The following is a 21,967-nucleotide window of genomic DNA, read 5'->3' as shown; positions in this document are numbered from 1 at the left end:
ATCTCTGCACCAGGCCTCCTGATTAGCTTAATGGTGAAACACCTTGAGGCAATTATTTAAAGACCTTTTTCTGATAAGTAACATACCCTTTCCATGCATGATATGATATCAAATATACACTGCTCAAAAAAATAAAGGGAACACTAAAATACCACATCCTAGATATCACTGAATTAAATATTCCAGTTGCAAATCTTTATTCATTACATAAAGGAATGTGTTGAGATCAATAAAACATAAAAATGATCAATGTAAATCAAAATTAATATCCCATGGAGGTCTGGATTTGGAATGATACTCAAAATCAAAGTGGAAAATCAAATTAGACTGATCCAACTTCAGTGGAAATGCCTCAAGACAAGGAAATGATGCTCAGTAGTGTGTGGCCTCCACATGCCTGTATGACCTCCCTACAACGCCTGGGCATGCTCCTGATGAGGCGGCGGATGGTCTCCTGAGGTATCTCCTCCCAGACCTGGACTAAAGCATCCGCCAACTCCTGGACAGTCTGTGGTGCAACGTGACGTTGCTGGATGGAGCAAGACATGATTTCCCAGATGTGCTCAATCCGATTCAGGTCTGGGGAACGGGCAGGCCAGTCCATAGCTTCAATGCCTTCTTCTTGCAGGAACTGCTGACACACTCCAGCCACATGAGGTCTGGCATTGTCCTGCATTAGGAGGAACCCAGGGCCAACTGCACCAGCATATGTTCTCACGAGGAGTCTGAGGATCTCATCTCGGTACCTAATGGCAGTCAGGCTACCTCTAGCGAGCACATGGAGGGCTATGTGGCCCTCCAAAGAAATGCCACCCCACACCATGACTGACCCACTGCCAAACTGGTGATGCTGAAGGATGTTGCAGGCAGCAGATTGCTCTCCACGGCGTCTCCAGACTCTGTCACGTCTGTCACATGTGCTCAGTGTGAACATGCTTTCATCTGTGAAGAGCACAGGGCGCCAGTGGTGAATTTGCCAATCCTGGTGTTCTGTGGCAAATGCCAAGCATCAATGCACGGGGTTGGGCTGTGAGCCCAACCCCCATCTGTGGACGTCGGGCACTCAGACCATCCCCACGGAGTCGGTTTCTAACCGTTTGTGCAGACACATGCACATTTGTGGCCTGCTGGAGGGCATTTTGCAGGGCTCTGGCAGTGCTCCTCCTGTTCCTTCTTGCATAAAGGCTGAGGTAGCGGTCCTGCTGCTGGGTTGTTGCCCTCCTAAGGCCCCCTCTACATCTCCTGGTGTACTGGCCTGTCTCCTGGTAGCGCCTCCAGCCTCTGGACACTACGCTGATAGACACAGCAAACCTTCTTGCCACAGCTTGCATTGATGTGCCATCCTGGATAAGCTGCACTACCTGGGCCAATTATGTGGGTTGTAGAGTCCGTCTCATGCTACCACGAGTGTGAAAGCACAACCAACATTCAAAAGTGACCAAAACATCAGCCAGAAAGCATTGGTACTGAGATGTGGTCTGTGGTCCCCATCTGGAGAACCACTCCTTTATCGAGTGTGTCTTGATAATTGCCAATAATTTCCATCTGTTGTCTATTCCATTTGCACAACAGCATGTGAAATTGATTGTCAATCAGTGTTCCTTCCTAAGTGGACTGTTTGATTTCACAGAAGTTTGATTTACTTGGAGTTATATTCTGTTGTTTAAGTGTTACCTTTATTTTTTTGAGCAGTGTATAATGGTATGCACTAGGGGGCACATCTGGTCCTATAAGCATGTCGGCACAGTCTTTAAAGCACATTGGGATACTTCAGGTCCTATCTATGTATTGAGTTGTTTATATTAGTGTCTACTAGAGCATCCTAGGGACAGCCATTGGTGAGCGGGGGCGCCAATGTCGTATCTTTGGGTGCCAACCACGCGACTAGGCAGTATCGGCTTGAGGTACTGAGTAGGGTTAGGTAGCTTATCTAACAATTTTTCAACAGTATCATTTCATCTTAATATCGACTTTGAGCTTGTTAATTTATTTTATGTCAGTGTGTTTTCATTTGTGTCGGTCCAGTTTGTAAGTATATTAAATAAAAGTTTAAGCTTTGTTGTTGGGGATCTTCACATATTAGCCATATAGCCAGTGACAACAGAAGACAAATCCTAGTTTGCTCGCAATTATATAGTGTTATTAGGGTATTTTATAACACCTTAATTTAAAAGCACCTAGTGGCAAAGTCTTTGGAATGATACATGAGATCCTTACAGGGAGATGAAGCTACAAGCTGGTGTTACAGAGCTGCTTTGGTACAGGCCTGAGATCCACACCTTCCTTAGTACTGGCTTGGGTTTTCCTGGAGTGTCCATCACTGAGCTGGGACACTCAGCTGGACACATCTATGTGAGGTCTGTGGAACTTCTGCAGGGCACACTCCATAGCAATGGTTAGGGGTGCAGCCGTGCTAGATACAAGGTAACATTTTTACTACCATATATACGCTGTGTGCTATGGCTTTTATGAAGATGGAATGCAAATTTATGCTGAATCCATTCTGGTTTTCTTGAAGTGAAAAAACTACTGTATATTGGTACATTTTATTTTTTTATTTATTGATCCCATTACTTTTATATTTTGAAATTGCCTCATTCTCTCTTCTATGTCACGAGGTTGTGTACCTGTATTCCTACTTTGTGCTCTGTAAGCAGACGCATGTCGAGGTGATTTTACGATATGTCTGAATAGTGTTTCAGCTATGTAAGTTACCTTATATTTGCCAGTGCTGATTTATTTCTGTTATTTTTCTCTACAGTTTGTCTCCAGTATTCGCATTGTTTGTGCCGTTTTATTGTTCCATGCCACGGGTGCCATTGGCTCACATATTTGGTTGGTTTCCAATCACCAATAAAACTTTGGTGTACATAGTGGGACTACAGGTAGGTAACATTTCATCTGTCATACTGCTGACAATAATTAAAATGTTCAGTCCATTTATATTTTGCTTAGAAAAAATGTATGCAGTAAGGAACCAAGTATTTCCAAAAGCTCCATGCAGACTGCAGTTCTTTTGGCACTAAGGGTACCAGTTATAGGCATCATAGATACTGAAGCTCATCACTTAATTTCCTACAGACCCTGCCACTTTATATATTTAAGTGCAAGTAACATAAAAATGAAATCTTTCTGTGTTCTATCATTCTGATCCTCACTTCCGCAACCATGAAATCCTAGAACAGAGTGGCTGATTTGATCAGCACAACACAATCTAATAAGCATTCAATCAATGTTACTTCTCCGGAAATACAAGTACTTATTCAGGAAAACGGACAGATCATATAATATGGGATATGATGGCAGTATAAAGCACTATGAAAGCTAACCAATATAGCGCCATCCAATGCACCATTGGATCAAAATTCAGCTTTTATTGATATGCAAACTATGTTCACGAGTGCACTAGTGGTCTTATCAGTGCACTTGCAGTCAATCTTTTTGCTTCTCCCTGTCGGCACTGCTCCTGACTAGTAATGAACGAGTGTGCTCTTTACTCGAGTTTTCCAAGCAAGTGTGAGCAGGTTTGGGATGCAGTGACAGGCAGATTGACTGCTTCTGCGTGCGCTGTGGCTGCTACCGCTTAGCCACGCCCCCTGTTCCCGGGTGCAAATATCTGTCCGGTCTCTTACTATTTCCCCCAGACAACTGAGACAGCCCCGACAGTCCCAGACCCGGCACAGGACAGATACCCACGGCCCGGTTCTCCTCCTTACACTCGCCATTCCACGGGTGAGAGTTCCTGCCAAATAGATTGGTCTTGTTTGTAACAATTGGGTGGTATTCCAGCTGTTGTTCGTTCTGTGCGGCGTAAATCAGGTTGAGTAGTGGAGTCAGGTTGAGTGGGCGAAAAACATCCTGGTATCGCTCCAGCACCACGTGCTGTACCTGTTGTGGTGAGAGATCTGTTAGTTCAGCCCGCATCTGCTCCAGGACTCGGCGTCCTTCCTTAAGGTGATTGAGTGGTGGCTCAGAGGAGACCGCTATGACCACTGTCGAGGGATCCCCTTGTTTCACTGTCAGTTGAACGGCCTCTGGTGGTATCATCTCTTCCGGCATACCCATTATCTGTGCTACTTCACTCTTGGGCGGTAGCGTAAGATTGTCCTCTCCTAGGTTGACACATTGCACTGGCACATTTCCGTTGTGAACAGTGGCCAGCGTCCCTGCAATGAGGACCCCTTGAGGTAGTTGTTCCATTAGAGCTGGCTCTACGTGGACTTCTACTACAAAAGGGGTACAGGCTCGAATGGGCAGAGTGAGCACAGTCTGACCTGGCGGTAAAACGAGGTTGGCAGCAGCCGGAATGACCACCTTCCCCAATGTTTTTCCTTCACTTGACGTGTCTTTCAGTATCAACTGTTGAAACACTTTTCTCTGGAGGGTGTGAGGGCTTCAACGATTCAGGAACACATCTGCCGACTCATTTACCTGGATGCTCCCAAGTTCTTTCAACAAGTTCATTCCTAGAGTCACAGTGGAACCATTGCCTGGGTCCCTGGCGGTTAACACGACTCCTTTCCGGCCCACATCTTTGCCGCACACAGTGATTTGCATCCAGACCACTCCTGCGACCGGGATGTGCAATTGATTGGCCGCCGACAATTTGATTATTGGGCCCCATTCAGGCCATGTTGCCTCGGGAAAATGACGTCTGAAATAAGTCTCGGGCATAGTGGTTACTTGAGAACCAGTATCAACTAAACAGCAGACGGCCCGACCATCCATTTCGGCCCATATGAGACTGCTTAGAGAAACTTAACTTGTGGGACTTCCTTTTCTTCTTCTTGACTGCTCAGGCTCTGGGCAGCGTTCCCCAGCCACGGAGCCCACTAGTTTAACGGACGGCGGTTGGGGGATCTCGACGTAATGTCCAATGTCCCCACTTGTGAAACAGATCAGCCATCTTTCTGTGCGAGGTTGTCTCTTTTCCTGGTGAGGCTCGGGATCAGTTCTGCCTCTGGAGGGGCCCAGGGTTATTGGAGGTTTCTTCATTAAGTCAGACCATTCTTCTCGCCTATCCTGGATTTCCTTCCGGATTTTGCTCACCCTACTTGGTTCAGTTGCAAACAGAACGGATACCTCCCCGCTCCGTACCTTCCCAGCCAGGGCTGTCACCCCCTGCTTCTGCTCACACGTGCGCTCCTCCGCCCCAACCTCCAGAAAAGACATACGCGGATTAACCCTCAAGCACTTCCGCAGAGCCTGTTTAAGCAGCGCATCCCTAAAACTTGCTACTAACTGGTCTCTCAAAATTATATCAGGAGGTCCTACACCTACGTCATCCTGCTTAGCGATTGCAGCGTGGATCTCCAGCAGCACATTCATGAATTATGTCACCGACTCCCCCTCCCTTTGGAAATGACTAACAAGCGCATGCACAGTTACCGGACGTCCGTAGTGTCCCAGTGCGTTTCCTCTAGGATTTGTAACACCTTGGTAAAGGTGTTTTGCTCAAGTGGTGGCCGGAACATCACAGAGCACCTTGCTTCTCCATCCAGGACCATCATGGCAATCTCTGCCTGCCTCGCTCGGGTCATGGGGTGCATCCTCAACATGCACTTGACCCGCTCAGTCCTGTCACATAGTAAAGTGTTGCTCCCTGTGAACTTTGGGAGGTTGCTCAGCATGGCTCCCAGTAGTATATTGGCCCTTGGGGCACCCATGGCCGCTTGGTCTGTCTCTTCTGAGCCTGTGGACTGCATCCTGCCGACTATGCCAAGTGTGAGCAGGGTCGGGATGCAGTGACAGGCAGGAGGCAGAGCAAGGGTTAACAATTCTTACTGTTTTAGTTGAACAGGTTAACTCACAGGGAGAGGATGGGTTAAACAGGGGAATAAACAGTCCAATTGCAAAAAAAAGATATACAGACTTAATGAACTAGGTAACGGCAGTTCTTTTGTACACTTATCGCGTCCGAAGTTCCACAAATGGCAGATACTACTTGGGAGTTTGTAGCGCCAACAACGGCTGGTGCGGTGCTTGTCCAATATGGTTTTGTTGCTAACAGCGGTCGGTCATCTGGCGGCAGCGGTCGGTCTCTGGCACATTTCACTGAACCCCTAGTCCATAAACATACACTGTGTGCAGAATTATTAGGCAAATGAGTATTTTGATCACATCATCCTTTTATACATGTTGTCCTACTGCAATCTGTATAGGCTTGAAAGCCAACTGCCAATTATGTAAATCAGGTGATTTGCATCTCTGTAATGAGGAGGGGTGTGGTCTAATGACATCAAAACCCTATATAAGGTGTGCTTATTTTTAGGCAACTTCCTTTCCTTTGGCAAAATGGGTCTGAAGAAAGATTTGACGGACCCTGAAAAGTCAAAAATTGTGAGAAGTCTTTCAGAGGGATGCAGCAGTCTTGAAATTGCCAAACTTTTGAAACGTGATCACCGAACAATCAAGCGTTTCATGGCAAATAGCCAAAAGGGTCGCAAGAAGCGTATTGATAAAAAAAGGTGCAAAATAACTGCCCATGAATTGAGGAAAATCAAGCGTGAAGCTGCCAAGATGCCATTTGCCACCAGTTTTGCCATATTTCAGAGCTGCAACGTTACTGGAGTATCAAAAAGCGCAAGGTGTGCCATGCTCAGGGACATGCAAAACAGAAGCCGCGGAGACACCATCACATGTTTCTCAACGCAAGCAATGACCAGCCAGGTCTTTGTCCGGGAAGGAACAACCACGGGAAGGGCAGTCTCCAATGAAGGAAACCAGCCAGTTTCCTACTCCACACTGATGAGGGGCAATACCCCGAAACAGCTGTATGTGGATGTATACCATGTTTTGGCATAGGTGGTTTCCTTCATTGGAGACTGCCCTTCCCGTGGTTGTTCCTTCCCGGACAAAGACCTGGCTGGTCATTGCTTGCGTTGAGAAACATGTGATGGTGTCTCCGCGGCTTCTGTTTTGCATGTTTTACATATTTCCCATAAGGGATGGGGGCAGTGCTCTAGAATCACTGCGTTGAGAAACACGTGATGGTGTCTCCGCAGTGTCGGATGTTGATCTCCATGAGTTCATTCATCCTCCTTTTCATAGTCTTTTTACTAGGCATTGCTCCTACCAGCCAGTTTCCTACTCCACACTGATGAGGGGCAATACCCCGAAACAGCTGTATGTGGATGGATACCATGTTTTGGCATAGGTGGTTTCCTTCATTGGAGACTGCCCTTCCCGTGGTTGTTCCTTCCCGGACAAAGACCTGGCTGGTCATTGCTTGCGTTGAGAAACATGTGATGGTGTCTCCGCGGCTTCTGTTTTGCATGTTTTACATATTTCCCATAAGGGATGGGGGCAGTGCTCTAGAATCACTGCGTTGAGAAACACGTGATGGTGTCTCCGCAGTGTCGGATGTTGATCTCCATGAGTTCATTCATCCTCCTTTTCATGCTCAGGGACATGGCCAAGGTAAGGAAGGCTGAAAAATGACCACCTTTGAACAAGAAACATAAGATAAAACGTCAAGACTGGGCCAAGAAATATCTTAAGATTGATTTTTCTAAGGTTTTATGGACTGATGTAATGAGAGTGACTCTTGATGGGCCAGAAGGATGGGCCTGAGGCTGGATCAGTAAAAGGCAGAGAGCTCCACTCCGACTCAGACGCCAGCAAGGTGGAGGTGGGGTACTGGTATGGGCTGGTATCATCAAAAATGAACTTGTGGGACCTTTTCGGGTTGAGGATAATGTGAAGCTCAACTCCCAGACCTACTGTCAGTTTCTGGAAGACACCTTCTTCAAGCATTGGTACAGGAAGAAGTTGGTATCGATCAAGAAAAACATGATTTTCATGCAGGACAATGCTCCATCACATGCATCCAAATACTCCACAGCGTGGCTGGCCAGGAAAGGTCTAAAAGAAGAAAAAATAATGACATGGCCCCGTTGTTCACCTGATCTGAACCCCTTAGAGAACCTGTGGTCCCTCATAAAATGTGAGATCTACAGGGAGGGAAAACAGTACACCTCTTGGAACATTGTCTGGGAGGCTGTGGTGGCTGCTGCACGCAATGTTGATCGTAAACAGATCAAGCAACTGACAGAATCTATGGATGGAAGGTTTTTGAGTGTCATCGTAAAGAAAGGTGGCTATATTGGTCACTGATTTTTTTGTTTTTGAATGTCAGAAATGTTTATTTCTAAATTTTGTGTTGTTATATTGGTTTACCTGGTGAAAATAAACAAGTGAGATGGGTATATATTTGTTTTTTATTAAGTTGCCTAATAATTCTGCACAGTAATAGTTACCTGAAAAAAGATATCCTCCTAAGGCCTGTTTCACACATCCGTTTTTGTCCATCAGTCAAAATCCGCCGTTTTTCCAAAAAAACGGATCCGCCATTTTTCTTGGCGGATCCGTTTTTTTCCCCCATTGAGTTGCATTACCGGCGGATCTTGACAGATGGCCATCCGTTGGATCCGTTTTTTAGCGGATCCGCCAAAATTTTGACGTCCACCGACGTGCCTGAACGGACCATGCAACGTTTTTTCGGGCGGCCGGATCCGCATTTGTCACTGCGCATGCCCGAAAGACTTCACTCAGCCGCAAATTTAACCCTAAACTCTGTTCTGGCTGCTGAAAAATTCTCTCTCTCCCCCTCTCCCCCTTTCCCTCTCCCCCTCTCCCTCTCCCTCTCCTCCCCCCCAGGCAGCGGTTCCTTTAAAATTCTTCCTTTGACGGTGACAAACGTTGTGATCAGTACAGGAACGGATCCGTTATCCGCCATTTTAGCGGATTTTGACTGACCAAAAAAAATGATGTGTGAAACAGGCCTAAGATAGCCAAATCGTAAAAAAAAAAAAAAAACCCACTCCAACTTCCAAAAATATTAAGCTTTGATATTTATGAGTCTTTTGGGTTGCTTGAGAACATAGTTGTTATTCAATAATTAAAAGAATCCTCTCAAATACAACTTGCCTAATAATTCTGCACACAGTTTATGCGGCTGGAACAAACAAGGCCACAGCACTATCAGGGTCCAACGCGAGCGGGCAGGTAGATACTGTCAAGGTGGGCCGCAAACGTCTGTCCAGCACCCGGTTTTCTCTATGGAGCACATGCACTGTACTCACAATCACAAAGCGCACAGCACCTCGCTCTGTCAGCTACTGTGGAATATTAAAGAAATAGGGAGCACTACTTAACGGTGTATATAAAATAGAATCTAATTACGTACCGGGGTGCTGCACAATGCAGAGAGTAGCATGCAATGAAAAAGAGGAAAAGATCCATGCATTTAAAGGCGCACACCCAAAAGTACACATGAATAAATTTTGCTTTTTTCTAGGGACTGTTTTCCCACATGTACTGTATATAACGTGCCTTGTGAAAGTATTCGGCCCCCTGGAACTTTTCAACCTTTTCCCACATATCATGCTTCAAATATAAAGATACCAAATGTAAACTTTTGGTGAAGAATCAACAACAAGTGGGACACAATTGTGAAGTTGAACTAAATTTATTGGTTATTTTAAATTTTTGTGGAAATTCAAGAACTGAAAAGTGGTGCGTGCAGTATTATTCGGCCTCTTTACTTTCAGTGCAGCAAACTCACTCCAGAAGTTAATTATGGATCTCTGAATGATCTATGGGTCACCGGTGACCCACCTCTCACTGTGCTGCTTGCTGCCTGTTCCCCCCCAACACTGACTGCTTCCACACGTGCTGTGGCTGCTGCCGCTTAGCCACACCCCCTGTTCCTGGGTGCAAAGGTCTGTTCTGTCTCTTACTCTTTCCCCCGGACAACAGAGGAGACAGTCCCGACAGTTACAGACCTGGCACAGGACAGGTACCCACGGCCCGGTTCTCCTCTTTACACATGCTCGGGTGTTCTCCGAGTATCTTGGGTGTGCTTGTAGATTGTTTGTGTCTCTGCCGCTGCATGATTTGCGGCAGCTAGACAGCTTGAATACATGTGGGGATTCCCTAACAAACAGGCAATCCTTGCATGTGTTCAGGTTGTCTAGGAGCCGCAAATCATGCAGCTGAGGAGACACAAACATAATCTACGAGCACGCCCAAGATACTCTGAGAACACCCAAGCATGCTCGGAAAACTCGAGTAACAAGCACACTCGCTCATCACAACTCCTGACCCTTAAGGCCCCTTTACATTTAGCGATGCACCAGCGATCCGACCAGCGATCCACCCCGGTCAGGATCGCTGGTGCATCGCTAAATGATCGCTAGTGAGCTGTCACACAGGCAGACTCACCAGCGATGCAGCAGTGACGCAGCGCACAATACTCACCTTTCACACTCAGCGATCCTGACGTCCTCCCGCCCACCTCCACGCGTCGCTCGTCGTCACAGCAGGAAGCGCCCGACGAGAAATGGAGCCGGACATTCTCGCGCGATCAGCGATGGACAGCGGGGGAGCCGGTCGGAGGTAAGTATCACACATAGCGATATCGCTAGCGATATCGCTATAACGTCACAAAATCGGTGATGCTATAGCGATATCGCTATGTGTAAAACCCCCTTTAATTAACAGTGTAGGCAGAGACTTTTCTGCATAATGTGACCTAGCCTCTCCACTATCAATCAAGAAGTCGGGGAGCCGTGCCAGAGAGAGAAGTGAATCGGAGCCATATACTGTAAGTGAACGCCATAATTTACATATCAATAAAAGCCAAACTTCTATACATTGGTGGCAGCGCGGAATTAGGTATCCTTGGCAATGTTTTATAGCGCACTATCCTGCACTATGTTTCCTGGCACATGGGGAATGTTACTGATCAGTTCCCTATAAAAAAGTAAAAGTCATTAAATTTGTATGGCTAGGTGTGTATTTACACTTTTCTGCATTTGAATATTTTGCTGCATTGTGACATCTTTGTCGTTTTAAGAAAATGAGTTCAGTGATTGAGTTACTATTCTGACACTTTTATTGACCTTTTTTAGCTCCTGACATCAAGTCCCTATATGCTGGTGGTTGCTCTAAGTGGTGTGGTAAGTCCCCATTTATAAAAATACATATAGTGTCTACTCATCTGTCTATAATATTTGCATTCATATCCTATCTAACTGCTACAGTAAGAGCACAGTAACTCTTTTTTTTACATGTACAATATGTCAAAATTCATATACCTATATACTCGAGTATAAGTCGAGATTTTCAGCCCATTATTTTGGGCTGAAAGTCCCCCTCTCGGCTTATAATCGAGTCATATACACCAGGGGGTTGGCGGGGGAGGGGGAGCGGGGGTGTGAGATCATACTTACCCCCTCCTGGCACGTCTCTGCAGCCCCCCTGCTTCTCCCAAGGTCTCCTGTTGCAAATTCTCTCTCTGGCTTCTCTCTGGTGATTACTGAAGATAGTGGAGCTGGTCAGATTGAGAATTCTCTTTCTGGGCTCCCTCTGGTGGTTACTGGAGGTAGTGGAGCTGATCTGATTGACAGAGGCTTGCCACCTGATAATGAGGAAGACGATTGGAGATCTGGAGTTTCTGATTGGGATTTAAGACAGCTGACTCTCGCTATCCTTGCTGGTGATTTTCTTCCTGTGCCTCCTGAGGTCTGATGTCTCTTGCTCTTTCCCTGCATGTTCAGCTAAGTGGTTGATTTGCTATTCTGTTTGCATTTGATCTGGTTTTGTTTATCTCTGCTTTGTGCGGGTCAGTTGGCTCTGGCTGGGGCTCTGCTGAATCACCGCCCATATGTTACTGCATGTGCCAGTTTGTTTTGTCCCCTTTTATATTGGTCTTTTTGCTTTGCTTTTAGAATATACCAAAGTGCTGATATAGTGGGCGAAGTCGTGTGACTTCAGTGTTTTTGTGCATCAGACTTTTGGACTTTTTGCTGGGTTTTTTGCGTGATTGCAGACAGTGTCTTTCCTTTCCTGTCTCGTCTAGTCAGTATGGGCCCCATCGTTTGCTCAGTCTATTTTTCTGCCTGCGTTTGTGTTTTCATCTTGTTTCACCGTGAATATATGTTTGGGGGCTGTCTATTCCTTTGGGGTCTGCTCTGGGGCAGTTTAGATTTCCCCTTTCTTGCTTTAGGCTTAGTTAGCTCTCCGGCTGTGCCGAGGCATCTAGGTTCATCGTAGATACGCTCCACGGCTACTGCTAGTTGTGTGGACAGGATCAGGGGTCTGCATCTGCTTAGTTACCAACCTCTCTGGTTTTCTGTGGCTTAGCCTGGCCTGCTAATCTCCTCAGTGACCCATTCATAACAGCCTCCGCCACCTGTGTTCAGCGGTCACATGGTTCCACTCATTAAAGTCATGAATATGCGCATATTCATGACTTTATTGAGTGGTACCACGTGATCGCTGAAGGAAGAGCTGCCCGAGACCGTGAGAGAAGGGGCTGCAGAGACCGCGCCAGGAGGGAGTAAGTATATGCGATATTCACCTGTCCTCGTTCCACCGCTGCGCACCGCTCTGTCCTCCGCGTTCTATGGCTGTGATGTTCAGGTCAGAGGGCGCAATGAAATAGTGTGGGTCTCACCCTCTGCTTGAACAGTCACTGACAGAGGGACCCGGAAGACAGAGCGGCGCGCGGCGGAGGAACGGGGACAGGTGAATATTGCAGGTGCCAGAGCCCTGAGACAGCGGTGACACCGGCACCTGTCCCCCATAGCGCGCTGGGGTTCCCACCTGCTCATGACACCGGCACCTGGCCCCCAGCGATGAGAGGTGAGTATGTCATTTTTTTTTATTCGCAGTAGCATATGGGGCCATAACCTTTTTGGAGCAGAGCTGGGGCATAATCTATGGAGCATCTTATGGGGCAGCATATGGGGCATAATCTGTGGAGCATCTTATGGGGCAGCATATGGGGCATAATCTATGGAGCATCTTATGGGGCAGCATATGGGGCATAATCTATGGGGCATAATTTATGGAGCATCTTATGGGGCATAATCTATGGAACATCTTATGGGGCCATAATCTTTATGGAGCAGCATATGGGACATATTATTCTATGGAACATCTCAGGGGGCCATTATTAACCTTTGTGCAGCATTATATGGGGTGTATTTTGTATGGAGCATCTTATGAGGCCATCATGAACTGTATGGAGCATTATATGGGGCTCCTGATTCAATGTGGATATTCAAAACATTTAACCTACTGATGTCTCAATTAATTTTACTTTTATTGGTATCTATTTTTATTTTTGAAATTTACGAGTAGCTGCTGCATTTTCCACCCTAGGCTTATACTCAAGTCAATAAGTTTTCCCAGGGGGGTCGGCTTATACTTGGGTCGGCTTATACACGAGTATATATGGTATATAGTTTTCAGTCTGTGATGTATGTCATGCATGCTTTTCCTTTGTAATCTTTAACCTTTTACACATACTCCAGAAGTTTTAAGTTTTTCGCATGGTTAATCTAAATTTAAATACAAAATGCTAGGCATGTTTAATTCACTCCTCATGATAGAAACACCTTTCCAAGTGTATTTTAAGTCCTAATTGAAAAGGTTTCTTCACTCGAAGGGCAGTAGAGCTGATCTAACAGACGGGATAAGTTCTACTTATCTAAGCTTTCCAAATAACTCACACCCACATGAGAGGGCGACTCTGTTGTACAGAGAGAGTTGAGCTGCTCACTATTTCTTTTCATCATGTCAGGACTAAGTACCGACAACAGTTTTCTTAATCTCTATAAGGACTTGTGCACACAACCGTATTTTTGGACCGAGTGCTATACAGTCGAACAATTTTGTTTCCTTATCTGAATCTGTGTATGAAAAAAAAATTTGCAGCATACGCTAGTTTCTTCCATGAATCAAATGAGACTCGGCCATTCAAGTCTATCAGTGTGCAAAAAAAGTCAAATGCCACAGTATGGCAACCTCCAAAAATCATACACTGATCTAATTTCACCAGGCAAGAATTTACAAAACTGAATATGAAGTTCTTAGTTTAACATTGTGATCGTACTGCATGAAGCCCACTACCACGTCACGGTGAACCTCTCATCGGGTCCTTAGCCTGAAAGGTGTGGCGCCGTGTACCAGGGCAGGTAACCTTGTACGTAACTGCACCGATGCTGGGAGGCTGAGTCCCCATGATTCCAGGTCACAGCGCCTCACAGACACAATAAATGAAGAAATAATCCAGCTTCACGAACAGATCCTTCTCTATTTAGATAAAATCCATACACAGGACTTAAAAATTCACAATGACAGGTGGTCTATCATCGATGTAACGGTCACATCTACGCATTTCAGGTCAACACTCACCCTTAGTCATGATCACAGATACAATATCACAGCAGCAATGGCTGCCACACAGCACCAACATCAAGTGAAAGAAGCTAGAAAACTCACCTTCTACATGCTACTTATCTGTAGAAGAAAAAGTTGTTGTTGGCCCTTAAATTTCTTTCGTTCCTGTGTTGGCTCTGGCTTTTGTTGTACTTGAGGTGATACACATTAAGCTAGGGGATCTGTTTTAGGAATTATGTTTATTTTTATTTTTTTTCATTTTTTATGTGTATATAAAAATGAAATATATGGAGAATGTGATCTATTTCCATCTGTTACTGTGGTTACTTTTTGTATTTTTATAAAACTATACTTTTTACGTATATATTTATTTGAAGAGGCTTCACTTCATTGACTGATGTCTTTAATGATATGCTATTTTTGTGCCTTACATAGTTTTACTTTATGTGGCTCATTCTTTTCATTATTGATGGATACTTAATAGGATGAAACAGCAAGACTTTTTTCATTATTATGTTTTTGTGTCCTGTTACACCTTTTTCCTTATTACTAGGGCTCATATACACAACTTTATAAATCGGGCGAGAACTATCCATAGTTTTGACAGATAGCACTCATACTCATGTTGTTCAGTGTGGTTGTGCACATGACCTCTCCTTTTCCTGAAAACACACCAAGAGGTAGTTCTTCTATACTCTGTTGGGACAGTAAAACACACAAGTGGTTTAATATCCCCTCCTGCCCTCACATACCAGTGTTTTTCCCAGTCCCTAGGAGGATAGATGCATGAGAGGTGCACATATGCATAAAGCTTACCATTCATGACGGGCTCAGTAGGATCAGGGGGATACGTCCTTTCTTTCCTCCTGTCAAGAGTTTTGTGGCTGACACCGATCTGGGTAGAAGTCCCTCAGCCTGACTAGTCGAACAGGACGAGGCTCCTGGTTTCAGCTGATTCTCTCTATGCCCCCCAGAGCTCACATTCCTTAGCTTCTGGTGACCTATTAGATACGTGCTTTTCTGGATGGAACTTCTGGTTTCTCGGAGAGGCAGTGCAAAGATCTACAGGCTTGACAAGTGTTCCAGCGTGGACTGCACACGAAACGGGGAGCACGATTACTGGAGGGCACGGTGTTAATTGAATGGGCGTCAGATCATATATATTTGCTGATCTGCAATAGGACTTTTGTGCAACTACTGGCTCTATGGAGGGAACTAATCTTGCCCATTTGGGAGTGCCTTCTGAGCAATTCCTGAGTCATGTAAGTGTAGTAGAGTGGTGTTATTCGTCTAGTAAAGTCCAGTAAACTTTAGTGTTCCCTATCTTGATTTGTTGTGGGACAAAGGAGCCCCTAAAGGGTCTGGTACGTTTGCAATAAAGAGAGCCAAAAGATGTGCTACATGTAATAACAAATTTTAAGAATCATATACAGTTAGGTCCATATATATTTGGACAGAGACAACATTTTTCTAATTTTGGTTCTAGACATTACCACAATGAATTTTAAACAAAACAATTCAGATGCAGTTGAAGTTCAGACTTTCAGCTTTCATTTGAGGGTATCCACATTAAAATTGGATGAAGATTTTAGGAGTTTCAGCACCTTAACATGTGCCACTCTGTTTTTAAAGGGACCAAAAGTAATTGGACAATTGACTCCAAGGCTATTTCATGGACAGGTGTGGGCAATCCCTTCGTTATGTCATTCTCAGTTAAGCAGATAAAAGGCCTGGAGTTGATTTGAGGTGTGGTGCTTGCATTTGTAAGGTTTTGCTGTGAAGGAAACATGCGGTCAAAGGAGCTCTCCATGCAGGTGAAACAAGCCATCCTTAAGCTGCAAAAACAGAAAAAACCCATCCAAGAAATTACTACAACATTAGGAGTGGCAAAATCTACAGTTTGGTACATCCTGAGAAATAAAGAAAGCACTGGTGAACTCATCAATGCAAAAAGACCTGGGCGCCCACGGAAGACAACAGTAGTGGATGATCGCAGAATAATCTCGATGGTGAAGAGAAACCCCTTCACAACAGTCAACCAAGTGAACAACACTCTCCAGGAGGTAGGCGTATCAATATCCAAATCTACCATAAAGAGAAGACTGCATGAAAGTAAATACAGAGGGTTCACTGCACGGTGCAAGCCACTCATAAGCATCAAGAATCAAAAGGCTATACTGGGCTTTGCTAAAAAAGCATCTAAAAAAGCCAGCACAGTTCTGGAAGAACATTCTTTGGACAGATGAAACCAAGATCAACCTCTACCAGAATGATGGAAAGAAAAAAGTATGCAAAGGCATGGTACAGCTCATGATCCAAAGCATACCACATCATCTGTAAAACACAGAGGAGGCAGTGTGATGGCTTGGGCATGCATGGCTGCCAGTGGCACTGAGTCACTAGTGTTTATTGAAGGTGTGACACAGGACAGAAGCAGCCGAATGAATTCTGAGGTACTCAGAGCCATACTGTGTGCTCAGATCCAGCCGAATGCAGCCAGACTGATTGGTCGTCGTTTCATACTACAGATGGACAATGACCCTGTTAGGAACGGCGGAACGCACTAAATAAAAATAAATAATAAAGTGCATTCGCCGCTCGGACTCCTCCGTGCAGTAGGTGATATGACTGCTGCTAAGTGGTGGCAGGCAAGCAATATGGCTGAAATGCGCACGTCGGTTAACGTCACCCAGGTGCACAGAGCAATCTGTTAAGTCACAGAGGTGCCAACAAAGACAAATACAATAAGGCTGAGCCTTTTGGAGTCACAGTACTCAGAGTAAATGCACACACGGTATCTGGTCACCGGAGCAGAGCCAAAGACAGCGGAACTGCATCCGTCTAGACCTACCGTGCGTGCGACGTCGCAACTGCGGACGCCAAGGAGGGCTGCAATTGCAGCGCGGCGTAGGACACTGCCGCTAGACGACAAAGCTAGTACGCAAGCGCAATGTCAGACGCTAGCAACTGTGGATGATGTAGTAGTGGCGTGCTGGCGCTGACTCTGAGCTTAGTCCCCGTCCACATACGTAATATCAGAGGGAAGGGGTTTCAAATGAGTCATTCACCAGAATCATACATCCATCATCATTCACACAGTAGCAAGTAGAGACTATACCAGTGCATGGCGGAACGGCCATGCACGCTTTCTATAGCAGCCGGGACCTTCCGGAAGCTTCCAGATTTCCGAGATGGACCAATGAGATCTGGAGCAGGACCTGAGCACATGACTCCCGATCTCCAATGGGATATCGTCTCATGAGCATGCTCAGTAGGAGGACAGATGGACTTAGCCCCTGGAGAGATTTGCTGCAAGGCAATCTCCTCTGCGGTAGATAAACAGCAAGAGACCGCAGAATGTAAGGGTCTGGATTCCTGCAGAGCAGACGCAGAAACCTGACACCTAACATTACCCCCCTCCTAGGGCCCCCTCCTCCCTGAGCCTTTCGATCCACCACCTTGTGCCCGTCAGGGGCATAGGCCTCAGACCCGTCCGAAGGCAAGTCTGATGTCCCGGTAGGTGACAAGGAAAACCGTGACACGTGGAAGGCATCAGAGGCAGCAAGGTCGCCAGATTTGAGAAGGGACGCCTGGGAGACAACGGGGGCGGCAAAATCGCCAGGAGCAGAGGCTAAAGTGGAACGCTGCAGTGTGTCGGCTGGCATCTCCACTCTCTGTTTAAGGAAGCTATTCCGAGCACAAAAGGCGCAGGCCCGAATATACTTTTTAACGTCCCGAGCCCTGTGCGGCCACCAATACGACCCCGCCAGGAGTTTTGTGGTCTGCATGTAGCCACAGTGACCACCCCTCCTGGAGGCGTGTGCCCACGCGAGAACCCTCGGCCGAAGGCGGGGAGGGACAAAGGTCTTGCCCAGCGGCACAGAGTTTGGCCATTGCGGGGCACTGTTGTCCTGAGAAACAGCGTGTTGACAATGGTAACCGCAAATGGAGTTTTGTGCCGGACGCACCTCGAGAACGACGCAAGACACATCCATGGGCTCTGGGAGCGGAGTCTCAGGCTCGGGTGGTTCCAGAGGCTCAAAAAAGTTGGGAGCCGAGGTAACCTTCCGTTTGGATTGAGCACGCTCCAGGCCGTTCTCTGAAAAACGGAGATCAATGCCGGTGGAAATGGCAATCAGCTCTTCCAAACTTGCAGGAACCTCTCTGGTAGAGAGAGCATCCTTAACATGCTCCGCCAAACCTCTCCAAAACACAGGGATGAGGGCTTTGTCAGACCACTCCAGCTCGGAAGCCAGTGTCCGAAAACGAACGGCATACTGACTAACCGAGAGGGATCCCTGAGTCAAAGCAAGTAGCTGAAGAGAGGTGTCGTGCGTGACCCGTGGTCCCAGGAAGACCTGCTTAATAGCTGTTAAAACTGAGCAGCGGTCCGAATGCTCCCATAGTGGCGTAGCCCACTCCAACACCTTGCCCGACAGAAGGGAAACAATAAACCCCACCTTGGCCCGTTCTGTAGGGAATCGCGCAGCCAGTAACTCCAGCTGGATAGGACACTGGCTGACGAAACCCCTACAGGAGGCGCCATTGCCAGAAAATTTATCGGGCAACGGGAGGCGGGTAACTGTCGGCGCGTGGGAGGACGTGGACATACGTGAAACCGCATCTGTGATTGCCTTTACAGCAGCTTCAGTGGATTTCGCAGCTGAGATAGCACTCTCAAGAGTAGGCAACCGGCCCTCCAGCTGCCGAATATACTGTAAGAGTTGCTGCTGTTCTGCCATCACTAGCCAGACCCTAGTGCTAGTATAATGTTAGGAACGGCGGAACGCACTAAATAAAAATAAATAATAAAGTGCGTTTGCCGCTCGGGGTCCACCGTCCAGTAGGTGATATGACTGCTGCTAAGTGGTGGCAGGCAAGCAATATGGCGGAAATGCGCACGTGGGTTAACCGTCACCCAGGTGCGCAGAGCAATCTCTGTTAAGTCACAGAGGTGCCAACAAAGAAGAATACAATAAGGCTGAGCCTGTTGGAGTCACAGTACTCAGAGTAAATGCACACACGGTATCTGGTCACAGGAGCAGAGCCAAAGACAGCGGAACTGCCTCCGTTTAGACCTACCGTGCGTGCGACGTCGCAACTGTGGACGCCAAGGAGGGCTGCAACTGCAGCGCAGCGTAGGACTCTGCCGCTAGACAACAAAGCTAGTACTCAAGCGCAATGTTAGACGCTAGCAACTGTGGATGATGTAGTAGTGGCGCGCTGGCGCAGACTTTGAACTTAGTCCCTGTCCACATACGTAATAGCAGAGGGAAGGGGTTTCAAATGAGTCATTCACCAGAATCATACATCCATCATCATTCACACAGTAGCAACTAGAGACTATACTAGCGCATGGCGGAACGGCCATGCGTGCTTTTTATAGCAGCCGGGACCTTCCGTAAGCTTCCAGATCTCCGAGATGGACCAATGAGATTTGCAGCAGGACCTGAGCACATGACTCCCGATCTCCAATGGGAAATCGTCTCATGAGCATGCTCAGTAGGAGGACAGAGGGACTTAGCCCCTGGAGAGATTTGCTGCAAGGCAATCTCCTCTGCGGTAGATAAACAGCAAGAGACCGCAGAATGTAAGGGTGTGGATTCCTGCAGAGCAGACGCAGAAACCTGACGCCTAACAGCCCAAAACATAAATCCAAAGCAACCCAGGAGTTTATTAAAGCAAAGAAGTGGAATATTATTGAATGGCCAAGTCAGTCACCTGATCTCAACCCAATTGAGCATGCATTTCACTTGTTAAAGACTAAACTTCAGACAGAAAGGCCCACAAACAAACAGCAACTGAAAACCACTGCAGTGAAAACCTGGCAGAGCATCAAAAAGGAGGAAACACACCGCCTGGTGATGTCCATGAGTTCAAGACTTCAGGCAGTCATTGCCAACAAAGGGTTTTCAACCAAGTACTAGGAATGAACATTTTATTTACAATTATTTAATCTGTCCAATTACTTTTGGTCCCTTTAAAAGCAGGGTGGCACATGTTAAGGAGCTGAAACTCCTAAACCCTTCATCCAATTTTAATGTGGATACCCTCAAATGAAAGCTGGAATTCTGAACTTCAACTGCATCTGAATTGTTTTGTTTAAAATTCATTGTGGTAATGACTAGAACCAAAATTAGAAAAATGTTGTCTCTGTCCAAGTATATATGGACCTAACTGTAGGAAGCAATTATGTGCCAACTGCATTGCCAATATTGTCAGTAATTAACAATCCTATTTCATGGCCAATAATAAGGGAAGAGGTGCAGAGCACGGTTACCAATCTGGTTTCTTTTCAGCCAGTGCATATTATGCCTCGTCATAAAAGATGGGAAATGTAATTAAGCTCTGATGAAGGCAAAGACTCATACTATTCTGACAGGACTTGGAAGAGGGAGTGAGAGTAACTTCAGTTCTTACAGAGGAGAAGAAAAAGTACTACTTCACGTCAAAAAATACGGATGAGTTCCTGCAAGCGGTTATAAGCACCATGAAAATTGAGGAGACAGAATTGACCCACTCTTTTCAGGACAAAATCTTTGGAGGCTTAAGGACTCAAATAAATATGGTCTTTCCTGTCAATAAGCATATAAAGCCTATGATAATGGAGAAATGGACGGATGCAGAGAAAAGACTAGTTATCCTGAAGTGTTTAGCCTTATAATGTTAAAGTTTGGGAAGAGATCCCCAAATTGATGTCCCAGTGGCTAGAGATCTTAAAGAAGGCCTCTGAAAACAAAAGGGTTTTCTGGAAGAAAGAAACGATTCCCATCCTTTCATAGATCCCATCCTTTTTCAAAGGTGGGCATATAAAGGAAAGGTGAAGACCGGCAGATAGAGCTACCCCAAAGGGGGTATAGGTAGAGGGACCCTGTTCAGTTTAGGCCCTAGTACGGGAAGACCTTGATGCCAGAAGAGTAGGGAGGAGGTTTCTTATTGTCTAAGGGGATGGCAGAAAATTACTCAGAATCAATAGGTACTTCAGACTGTTGCAGAGGGCTACAAAATAGGATTTACTCAGCTGAAACCTCTCTGGTAGAAACTAACAACTACTCAGTTTCCAAAAAAATTGTTGGCTCCCTTAACTTAATATTTGATTGCACACCCTTTTTAATAAATAATAGTAGTAATAATAATAATACATTTTATTTCTATAGCGCCGACATATTCCGCATCACTTTACATTTCAGAGGGGACTTGTACAGACATTACAGCATAACAATAATCACATAGATCATAACAGATACCAAGAGGAATGAGGGCCCTGCTCGCAAGCTTACAATCTTTGAGGAAAAGGGGAGACACGAAAGGTGTGTGGTAACAGTTGCCCTGATTGTATGGACCAGCCATAATGTTAAGTGTGTAACAGTACAGACACAGAGGACTAATGGATGCATAAAGCATGTGGGAACATGATGCTGGGAACCTGGTTATGGTAAAAACTTTTGGCTGTGCCACACAGGGATAGATTAGGTTAATGTGTTGAGGCGGTAGGCCAGTCTGAATAAATGAGTTTTCAGGGCACGCTTAAAATTGTGGGGATTGGGGACTAATCGTATTGACCTGGGAAGTGCATTGCAAAGAATTGGTGCAGCACGTGTATAGTCTTGGAGACGGGAGAGGGAGGTTCTGATTATTGTGGATGCTAACCTCAGGTCATCAGCAAAACGGAGGGCGCGGGTAGGATGGTATACTGAAACAAGGGAGGAGATGTAGGGTGGTGCTGAGCCATGAAGAGCTTTGTGGGTGAGGGTAATAAGTTTGTACTGGATTCTGG

The 21,967-nt window shown here is 46.0% G+C and overlaps 1 protein-coding gene across 3 annotated transcripts in view; it reads left to right on the top strand.

Annotated features, from left to right (window-relative positions):
• UBAC2 (UBA domain containing 2) overlaps positions 1-21,967 on the top strand; it is a 273,789-nt gene that overhangs the window by 132,888 nt on the left and 118,934 nt on the right. For all 3 annotated transcript variants that reach the window (XM_073569527.1, XM_073569525.1, XM_073569526.1), the window contains exons 6-7: positions 2,762-2,885; positions 10,914-10,961. In XM_073569527.1, coding sequence (XP_073425628.1) covers positions 2,762-2,885; positions 10,914-10,961 — 172 coding nt within the window. The remainder of the gene's footprint in view (positions 1-2,761; positions 2,886-10,913; positions 10,962-21,967) is intronic.

This window comes from Dendrobates tinctorius, unplaced genomic scaffold, assembly GCF_039654945.1.
Source record: "Dendrobates tinctorius isolate UK_male_01 unplaced genomic scaffold, ASM3965494v1 ptg000026l, whole genome shotgun sequence".
Classification (NCBI taxonomy): Eukaryota; Metazoa; Chordata; class Amphibia; order Anura; family Dendrobatidae; genus Dendrobates; species Dendrobates tinctorius.
Note: the sequence above shows the minus strand (reverse complement) of the source record. Positions and strands in the feature narration are given on the sequence as shown.